Source organism: Lemur catta, chromosome 12 (assembly GCF_020740605.2).
Source record: "Lemur catta isolate mLemCat1 chromosome 12, mLemCat1.pri, whole genome shotgun sequence".
Taxonomy (NCBI): domain Eukaryota; kingdom Metazoa; phylum Chordata; class Mammalia; order Primates; family Lemuridae; genus Lemur; species Lemur catta.
Genome location: NC_059139.1, coordinates 13,487,980 through 13,499,004, shown reverse-complemented (window position 1 = coordinate 13,499,004; position 11,025 = coordinate 13,487,980). Strand labels below are relative to the sequence as shown.

At 35.8% G+C, this 11,025-nt stretch overlaps 1 protein-coding gene across 1 annotated transcript; it reads left to right on the top strand.

Annotated features, from left to right (window-relative positions):
• Positions 1–227: 227 nt before the first annotated feature.
• Positions 228–2,269, top strand: LOC123647999 (polyadenylate-binding protein 1-like). Its single transcript, XM_045565681.1, has one exon. It carries the CDS (start codon positions 252–254, stop codon positions 2,157–2,159), a length of 1,908 nt encoding a protein of 635 aa, XP_045421637.1. The 5' UTR covers positions 228–251; the 3' UTR covers positions 2,160–2,269.
• The last annotated feature ends 8,756 nt before the right edge of the window (positions 2,270–11,025 follow it).

The following is an 11,025-nucleotide window of genomic DNA, read 5'->3' as shown; positions in this document are numbered from 1 at the left end:
CACCGCCAACCTCGCTCCCAGCGGGAAGGCGGAAGCCAGAAACCGGAAGCCAGAAACCGGAAGCCAGAAACCGGAAGGCAGTGGCCGAGGACCGACCGTTGAGTACTTTTAGATTCTGGCTGATTTTTGTCCCTCTGTGCTTGCCCCCGCTCTCGTCCACCCGGGCTCCGGCCCCTGCCTCGGCCCCAGCACTAGCTCTCGTCTCACGGAAAGGTCCTGGCCTCTGGCCCTGCGGGCAGCCGTACGGAGAAATGAACCCCAGCACCCCCAGCTACCCCATGGCTTCGCTCTACGTGGGGGACCTACACCCCGACGTGACCGAGGCGATGCTCTACGAGAAGTTCAGCCCTGCTGGGCCCATCCTCTCCATCAGGGTTTGCAGGGACGTGACCACCCGCCGCTCCCTGGGCTACGGGTATGTGAACTTCCAGCAGCCAGCGGACGCCGAGCGTGCTTTGGACACCATGAATTTTGATGTTATAAAGGGCAAGCCAGTACGCATCATGTGGTCTCAGCGCGATCCATCACTTCACAAAAGTGGAGTAGGCAACATATTCATTAAAAATTTGGACAGATCCATTGATAATAAAACACTGTATGATACATTTTCTGCTTTTGGTAACATCCTTTCATGTAAGGTGGTTTGTGATGAAAATGGTTCCAAGGGCTATGGATTTGTACACTTTGAGACACAGGAAGCTGCTGAAAGAGCTATTGAAAAAATGAATGGGATGCTTCTAATTGATCGCAAAGTATTTGTTGGACGATTTAAGTCTCGTAAGGAAAGAGAAGCAGAACTCGGAGCTAGGGCAAAGGAGTTCACCAATGTTTACATCAAGAATTTTGGAGAAGACATGGATGATGAGCGCCTTAAGGATCTCTTTGGCAAGTTTGGCCCTGCCTTAAGTGTGAAAGTAATGACTGATGAAAGTGGAAAATCCAAAGGATTTGGATTTGTAAGCTTTGAAAGGCATGAAGATGCACAGAAAGCTGTGGATGAGATGAATGGAAAGGAGCTTAATGGAAAACGGATATATGTTGGTCGAGCTCAGAAAAAAGTGGAACGGCAGACAGAACTTAAGCGCAAATTTGAACAGATGAAGCAAAATAGGCTCACCAGATACCAGGGTGTTAACCTTTATGTGAAAAATCTTGATGATGGTATTGATGATGAATGTCTCCGGAAAGAGTTTTCTCCATTTGGTACAATCACTAGTGCAAAGGTTATGATGGAGGGTGGTCACAGCAAAGGGTTTGGTTTTGTATGTTTCTCCTCCCCAGAAGAAGCCACTAAAGCAGTTACAGAAATGAATGGTAGAATTGTGGCCACCAAGCCATTGTATGTAGCTTTAGCTCAGCGCAAAGAAGAGCGCCAGGCTCATCTCACTAACCAGTATATGCAGAGAATGGCAAGTGTACGAGCTGTGCCCAACCCAGTAATCATCCCCTACCAGCCAGCACCTCCGTCAGGTTACTTCATGGCAGCTATTCCACAGACTCAGAACTGTGCTGCATGCTATCCTCCTAACCAAATTTCTCAACTAAGACCAAGTCCTCGCTGGAATGCTCAGGGTACCAGACCTCATCCATTCCAAAATATGCCTGGTGCTATTCGCCCAGCTGCTCCTAGACCACCATTTAGTACTATGAAACCAGCTTCTTCTCAGGTTCCACGAGTCATGTCAACACAGTGTGTTGCTAACACATCAATACAGACAATGGGTCCACGTCCTGCAGCTGCTGCTGCTCCAGCTACTCCTGCTGTCTGCACCATCACACAGTACAAATATGCTGCAGGCATTCGTAATCCTCAACATCTTAATGCACAGCCACAAATCACTATGCAACAGCCTGCAATTCATGTACAAGGTCAGGAACCTTTGACTACTTCCATGTTGGCATCTGCCTCTCCTCAAGAGCAAAAGCAAATGTTGGGTGAACAGCTGTTTCCTCTTATTCAAGCCATGCACCCTACTCTTGCTCACAAAATCACTGGCATGTTGTTGGAGATTGATAATTCAGAACTTCTTCATATGCTTGAGTCTCCAGAGTCTCTCCGTTGTAAGGTTGAGGAAGCTGTGGCTGTACTACAAGCCCACCAAGCTAAAGAGGCTGCCCAGAAAGTGGTTAACAATGCCACGGGTGTTCCAACTGTTTAAAATTGATCAGGGGCCACGAAAAGAAACTCGTGCTTCACCGAAGAAAAATATCTAAACATCGAAAAAACTTAAATATTGTGGGAAAAAAACATTGCAAAATATAAAATAAATAAAAAAAGGAAAGGAAACTTTGAACCTTATGTACCGAGCAAATGCCAGGTCTAGCAAACATAAAGCTAGTCCTAGATTACTTATTTAAAAATAACAAAAAACACAAAACAATAGTAAAATATAGAAACAAATTAATGTTTTAGAGACCCTGGGAAAAAGAATTTTCAGCAAAGTACAAAAATTTAAAGCATTCCTTTCTTTAATTTTGTGATTCTTTACTATGGAATAGCTCAGAATGTCAGTACTGTTTTAAGTAACAGAATTGATAACTGAGTAAGGAAACAATTTGCATTATAAAATTCTTGCCTTAATAAAAATTCCTTAAACAGTGGGGGAAAAAAGCAGGGGAGATTTTAATGTTCAGGGTTGGGGCAGTTGTATCCCATCTGTATTGTAGCCCAACTGAATTTACCCAAGGGAGAATTTTCTCATATTTTCATGACAATATGTAGTTTTACAAGTTGAAGATGCCCAAAGTTAGGCTTCTACCCTCCCACAGAAATTGGGAGAGAGAGTCCTTATCATTTTTGATGATTACACTTCAAAGGGATGGCTCAGGTCCTTGAGAAAGACAGTCTTGAGTTATAAAACCAAAGTGGCAGAAAAAGAAATTACAATTATGTATTTTCTAAATAAGTGCTCTGAGAAAAGGGAGGGGAAGGATGACCTACCTCTGTGGTTAGTTTGTCTGTGTTCTGTAAGTCAAGTGTGAAAGGGATGTCAGGCACCTAGAGGCAGAGAGAAGTCTGTCTAAAGTTTAGTCAAGCTGAGGGAAATATTAATACTATCTTGTTCAATGATGAATCTAGCATTCAAAAATGTTAAAACAGGTATTTTAACAAAGTATAAGTATTTAAAGTACAATATGAACATATTGAAGAGAGAAAAGGAAGAAAGAACAAAATTAAATGTGTCCAAATAAAAATATATCTGTAGGCTGAGTGCAGTGGCTCACGCCTGTAATCCTAGCACTCTGGGAGGCCGAGGCAGGTGGATCATTTGAGTTCAGGAATTTGAGACCAGCCTGAACAGGAGCGAGACCCGTCTCTACTAAAAATAGAAAGAAATTATATGGACAACTAAAAATATATATAGAAAAAATTAGCTGGGCATGGTGGCGCATGCCTGTAGTCCCAGCTACTTGGGAGGCTGAGGCAGGAGGATTGCTTGAGCCCAGGAGTTTGAGGTTGCTGTGAGCGAGGCTGACACCACGGCACTCTAGCCCAGGCAACAGAGTGAGACTCTGTCCCAAAAAAAAAAATATGTATGTATATATACATATATATATGTAATGAAAATTTTATTACATGAGAGGAGCAGCAGTTAAGGCATTGTAGAAGAAATAGTGAGGTTGAAGACGAAGCAATGGGAGCTATCTAAAATGAAACATAGAGGGGGAAAAAAACTGAAAAAATTTGACAGAACCTCAGTGACCTTTGGGGCAATATTATACAATATAACATATATATTCATATTGTCTCAAAAGAAGAGCAGAACAGAAAATATATTTAAAGAAATAAGGGTTAAAATTGTTCAAAATTTGATGAAGACTGTTCAGCTATAGATCCAAGAAGCTCAGTGAAATCTCAAATGAGGTAAACAATCACACACAGAAATAAGTCCTCAACATATAAAACACAGCTCAATCAAATGTTGGAAGTCAGTGATAAAGTATTAAAAGTGCCCAGAGGAAAAAGAATCATAATATACAGAGAAATAAAGATACGGTTATTATTTCTCTCAAAATTCTTGAGAGAAGCCAGAAGATTAAATATTAAATGACTTTTTTAAAGTGCTAAAAATATTTTCAAATAAGAAACCTATAGACTAAAAAATACTCCTCAAAATGAAGACAAAATAATTTTTTTAAAGATGAACACTACAACAAATGTTAAAGAAATTTCTTCAGGTGAAAGGGAAATAACAGTATATAGAAATTTCTTTATATAGAAAGGAATGAGGGATGCTGAAAATGGCAAATATATGAGTAAGCATAAAATAATTTTGAAAGTTTTAAAATTTCTTTAAATGATAATAGTTTTAAAATATCAATGTATTGTATTTAGACTATGTAGAAGTGAAAGTTATTAACAAATAGTACAAAGAATGTGAGAGGAGAAATTATAGTGTTGTAGGTACTTACTATTGTAAATACTCTGATGTGCTGGTAAATGTATAACACTCAGCTTTCTGGGGGAAAAATCCTGATTGATGGCATTTTTTCACTTCTATTTTGTAAATATTACTTTTATAGTCTGAGCTGAAGCCACTAAAGGACATCACTGATGTGGAGTTGGGAAGAAATATGCACCTTTGTTCCCCAGGTGGTGCATGCCTGCACAGCACATCATTAATTGCAAGGATCATAGATTATATGTAAAACGCCTCATGAGAATGTCAGGTGTCAGTGTGAAAATGTTGGTTCATGGTACGCTCAGGGCTGAAGAATGACCAGATACACCAAAGTAAGGCAAGCACAAAAATGAGGTTTACTGAGGAGAGAAAGATAAGATTATAGGACAAGAGCAAGATATAGGTTTACAAAGAGTGACACATACACTGCAGATGACAACCAGACCCATTGTCATAGCAAAGGGAGAGCAAAAGGAAGGGCACCAAAAGGGACTTAGTCATGGTCTGCATCTTGTTTTATACTGCCTGGATTGGGACTTCTTTAGTGGTTCAGATGCCACCATGGAACTACTTTGATTTGACGGTTGGGAGTTATATTACTAAGCATGCGGGTTGTTCTAGGTCAATTTCTGGACTCTGTGGTACCTATGCTGCCTGGCCCATGGGCTAAAGAGTCCTCTGCATTCTTTTACAGCTGGCACACTAAGTTCTGATTGGCAGATTCATAGGGTATTCCCTCCTCCCCCAGGTATGGTAGTAGCTCAGAGCAAGCTTAGAGTGGGGCAGGACTAAGACAGGGGCAACAGCATCCAATTTCATCCCTAGGAGACCCAGAATCCTTCGCTATCTCCCTAAAAAGAAGGCAGATGATACTTAAAGATATGTATTATAAAATTTAGAACATCCATGAAATAATAATTATTATTATAACAAAACAAAGAGGCATTGCTAACAAGCCAATGGTGGAAATAAAAGCAAACCCAAAAGATGGAAGGGAGGTTTAAGTAGTCTAAAAGGCAAGAAATGAAGAAAATATGAACAAAAAATAGATGGGAAATATAAAAATAGCTAAGTAAGTAGGAAAAGGAATAGACAGATAAGATGTGGTAACCAAAAATCTAACTGGTAAAGGGAAACCTGAGTTCATGGTAGAGACATGTGATATATTCCTCCCCAAAAGAAGCTATGAAGTTTCTGACCAATACCAGTCTTTGTTATCAGCTCAGCTCAGAATTTTTATCTAACTTCTTTGGAAGAATAACTTTAAATAAAACAGTGATAAGGAATAATAGGAAAGGACTCTGATATATAACAGAGTTCTGGGTTTTATCACCAATACAAAACAAAACAAAAAACATTGAAAAAGTAAACATAAATAAGTGAGTTAATTAAATATAGTCAAATCAATACTTCAAGGATTTTCATCTTCCTGTGTTTGGAAAATTAACTTGGCAATGCTTGAGTAATAGAAAGCAATTAAAGCTCACATTTTGATTGGCAGAAGAAAAAAGGGCAAAATATTTTCCGAATACGTGGTGTTCAGAGTGACTTGTTTCATTGTTTGGTTTGAGTTCATTCATCTAATTATCTTCATCATCATCATTATATCTGGCATTTTTATAGTACTAACAATGTATCAGAGACACATAGAAATTGTGCATTTTTAACATTAAATTATCTGCATAATAATTTCAATAGTTAGATACTATGATTATATACACTTTGTAGATAAGGAAACCGAGGGACAGAAAAGTTAAGGAATAAAGTGAAAAAGCAGCAGAGCTTGGTCTGAACCAAGTCTAGGTCCAACAACTCTGCTATGCTCTATGCAGTTCACATCACATAGACTAATCTATATTTGTCAGTTATTTCATCTTAGAAAGCTATACTTACTCTTATCTGTTTCTCACTTCCCAAAACATTACTTTGATATATTCAAATATTTACAACTATGCACAGCTTAAAACAAGCCCATTCTGAATCAAGTCAGCTCACTTATTAGAATCATACTCTGAAGATATCAAAATTTAACACCTTGAAGCATCCAGCTTCGCCCTGTTATTAATTTATTGGCAAAGGACAAAGATAATTGAGGGAGAAAGGAAATTTAAGAAAACAAAAAATTCTCTCTCTCTCTCTCTCTCTCTCTCTCTATATATATATATATATATGCACACGTATATATATATATATGTCTCATAATTCACATTGTTCCTGAACTAGGAACTGGAGAGTTATTTTCATATATCTTGGCCTTGGTGAAAATGACAAACAGTTTGGGAAGTAAAGATAGAATGTGGAAACTTACCAGTTATTGCTGAGGGTTAAAATAAATTTGGAATTTTAATTTGAAGAGTTTCATACATATTTTATAAACTTACGGTATGAGCAGTTAAGGAACAACATATATTCAGTGGTGTGAACATAATACAATGCCTTTAACACAGAAACCATGAATAACTTCTTTCTAACATTTTTTATTAAAGTAGACAGGACAGAGAGGTTTCATTTCATAGATCATTTCCTTATATTTTACTGAACTTAAAATGGAATTAGAGCAGTTCACTTTATTTCAGACTCACCTTGAAGACCATTCAAGGCTTCACTAGTTAGGTAATATGAGGACGTGTTCACATGATTTAGGGAGAGCCAGTCATTGCAATTTTTCACTACTGTTCAACCTATTTAGTCCACAATTTTCACCATTGATACTAATGAATGATGGACAAGATTGAACTACAGACAGAACTAAACACTGGACCTGCCAAGGAATGCTCCTGAAAAACAGGTATTTATCTCACCCTATTTCAAAGTATAATAAATTCTCAGAAATGTGCTGAGAGTTTTGACCAGAGTCTCTATAGCCAGAGTCTCTAGGATAGTCAGGCACCAGTCAGGTGGGTACACAAACGTCAGGTGATCAGAGGAAGGGAGCTTTCCTTCCCAGTGGAATCTGCAATATGGAACTGTGGAGATCTGAGGAGTATATGTTTTGCTATTTCCTTCTTAATGTAATGTTCTCAGTGAAGTTACATACCACTTTCTGATAAAGAAAATACACCTACTATTTTTTAGGTATCACTTCATTGTCCTATCATAATAGATGAGCATCTTAAAAATCATTGATCGTTTCTGTAACACAGCATATTCATTATGTTCTGTTATCAGAAATTAGAATTCCATATGTTTTAGTTCATTTCTGTATTTGTTAAATGCACACATTAATGGGAACCTAGACAGAATATTTACTCCAGATAAATTAAGAAATCCTGTCCATGTTTTCCAGAAGTGCATATTGCGAGAAAGAGACCTGCAAATTAAATGGCACTGGAAGATTGTAAAAATTTAATTCCCCCAAATTAAAATTGGATGCATCTGACTTGTTAAGTTCTTGTGTTTAAATTATTGTTTTGAAATTAAAGTAAATTAGAGTGTTATTAACATTTAAAAAATAACAGATGGGTTATAATGTTTTTAAAAATACCATGTTAAGTTGTGAAAACTATGCTGATCCACATACTTAGTTATTAATAATATGAAATCTACATCACTAAAGATTTTTTAACTGTTTTAAGAATGATAGAATGACCTTGTAAGTTTGAAGAGAAAATATAGCTATGTTTAATTGCTTGTTTAATTATTGATAAATTTATAAAATTCTGTTATATGAAAAATAGTGTTATGTGATAACTAAAAGCAGAAATTGGAAATGAACTCTTGTCTGTGGATTCCAGGGACACAAGTTAGTAGCTGTTCACTTATTCCACTCTAAAAAAAAAAAAAAATCACAGACTGGGTAATTAATAAACAATAGGAATTTATTTCTCACTGTTCTGAGACTGGGAAGTCCAAGATCAAGGCACAAGCAGTTTCGGTGTCTGATGAGGATCCTGTCTCTTTGCCTCCAAGACAGCACTTTGTGGCTTCATTCTCCAAAGAGGATGAACAGTAAGTCCTTACATGGCAGAAGAGACAGAAAAGGCAAAAGACTGAATGCTGTGTGAAGCCTAATTCATACAGGACTTAATTCATTTGAGAGGGAGGAGCCCTTATGACTTAATCATTTCTTAAAGTCCCTGCCTTTTAATACTATTGCACTGGGGATTAAGTTTAAACATATAAAATTTGGGGGACATATTCAGACCATTACAGTGGTTTGTATTTTTAGCAAATGACTTAAAATATTTGTGGTTTAATTTTTTCATCAATAAAATGCAGATATTAACACATATTTTAAAATATTGTCATAAAGATTGTCAATACAAGTAAAATGTTTAATACAGTACCTAAAATATATTGTCTACTTGTCTAGTAACATGATTATTACTATCATTGTTATTATTATTATAAAAAGAGCAAATACATTTACAGAGTGCATGATCAGGCATTATTCTTATGCTTTTCATATGCTAATTTGTTACTATTAGCTTTGTTTTCTTTTCATAATTTCCTGAATTTAATGGCGTATTAGCAGCTTTAAAAATTACCAAACTCAAAGAATGAAAGTTCTGAAAAACCTCTTAAAAAAGGAGTTAATATATAATTTTCTTAATTTTGTAGAAGCAAAGTTATACAATTATTTTAAATTACATAATAATTTAAAAATATCACATTATATTATTCTAAAAATAAAGTAATCCAAATGTTATTCATCTTTGTGCCTGACAAATCCACTTTTCTAGTAATCATTTCTATTTTATATTTTCTAACCCTTTAAAAGATATGTTATAGATGGTACTGCATATTTATTCCCCAAAGCCATAAAACATAGATAAAGGCACTTTCAATTTTTGTGAAATGTGCCACATTGGTTTATATACATATTGTATTTTCTCAGAAGCTTGACAATTTATCTCTTTTCTTAAAATGAAAATAGTTTTCTTTTTTTATAATAAACACAATTTTCCTCATTTTAGAAAAATTGGAATAAAGAATATCATAATAAAGAAAATTAAAATTACTCAATATATCAAAGCGGAACCCAGAGTACATGTTGTCATCTTGGTAGCATTATTCTCTCCAGTATTTTTTAGGTGAAGGATGAGATTCTGGCACCAGACTGCCTGGTTTTGAATACGGGGTCCTCCACTTCTCAATGTGTGAATCTGGACAAGTTGTCCGTAAGCCTTAGTCCCATCATCTGTAAAATGGGTATAATCATTTCATAAGCCTCAAAAGGTTGATGTCAGAATAGGCAAAATGATTTAAATAAAAGTGCTTGGCATATTTCCTGGCATTAAATAAGTGCTCAATAATTGTTTAGTATTATTTTTATTACTATCATTGAAAACCTAAAAAAAAAATCAGGCTTTTCTTTTTCTACTTTGTGTCATATTGCAGTAATAATTCCCTAAAAGTGACACTTTATCTAATTTACACTCACTGATGCATGCAATTCTTTTCTGAACAGACCAATTGAATACCTTATCTAGTCTGCCTTCTGCCAGGGAAGCTTTGGAACTCTTGCTGCCCTGCCCTGCCCCCTCCCCAGAAGCTACAGAATAGTTTCCATCTAGTCCCTATAAAATTTTCACACCTTTGCTCAGTGTTAAAATTCAGACACATCCTTGACTGTTTCAGATCCTTTTGAATCCAGGCTGTGCTTCTGTTAACGTGCCTGTTTTCCTCCTTTTCTGGTCAGTCTTCAGGTTCAATGATATTTGTTTAAAGTAACTCAAGCTACACTTTATTACTTGCAGCCTGAAAGAGGCTAAAACATATTCCAAACATGGATATACTAAATGTCTTTCACCTTTTTGTTATTGTCAGATAGTATACAAGGGAATTTCCAATATTTTGTTAATATAATAGATCTGTCATGAACACAGTCAATAAAGGTCCGTTTTAAAGGTGATTCCTAGAAGTGAAATAAATATAAAGCTCTTGTTATACACTGTAAAATTGGTTTCCAAAAACCTGTTGTAACAATATATACCCACACAAAAACAGTATGTTATAAAATCTCAGTGATCTCTCAAAGACAAGAAATATTACTTTTTTCATGTGTCATTATGATGGGAAATATGACATCTCATTTTCTCTTATTTTAGTTTATTTTTTCTCTTCATTATTTACACATAGCTTTTTTCTTTTCTTTCTTTTCATAATGATGATATAGTAGTACTAACATTATTAAATTTCCTGAATTTTATTTTCACTTAGCAATTGGATTTGATTATTTTTCATGCCAATAACTTTTCTTCTTTTGAATTATTTTAGCAAAAATGTAGCATTTCATTTTAATGTTATTCTATAATTTTTGTAATAATTTTTATGGTCCCTATTAAGGATTTTGGGTGTTTTCAACTAGTGGCTATTTAAGCACCATGATGGCAATTCCTGATGTCATTTTCTCCATGCTGAAATGTGCCCTAAGAAAAAAATTTAAAATATAATCCAAAAGTTTAGTGGACATGCACATTTATTAAAAAAACACAAAATTGCCCTCAGAAAAACAATTCACCAATTACTCTGTCAATGTTCTCTGATCAATCAAATTTCATTTCCACTCCAACAGTGACACATGATTTCCATTTTAGTATTAAAATATGTTTTATGCTAGCTGAACACTTCTACATTTAATTAGTGACAGTACACTTTAAAAAAATTAATGAAAATTTAA

Coding starts and splice junctions, on each gene's coding strand:
- LOC123647999 (XM_045565681.1), top strand. CDS start 252: ATGAACCCCAGCACCCCCAGCTACCCCATGGCTTCGCTCTACGTGGGG.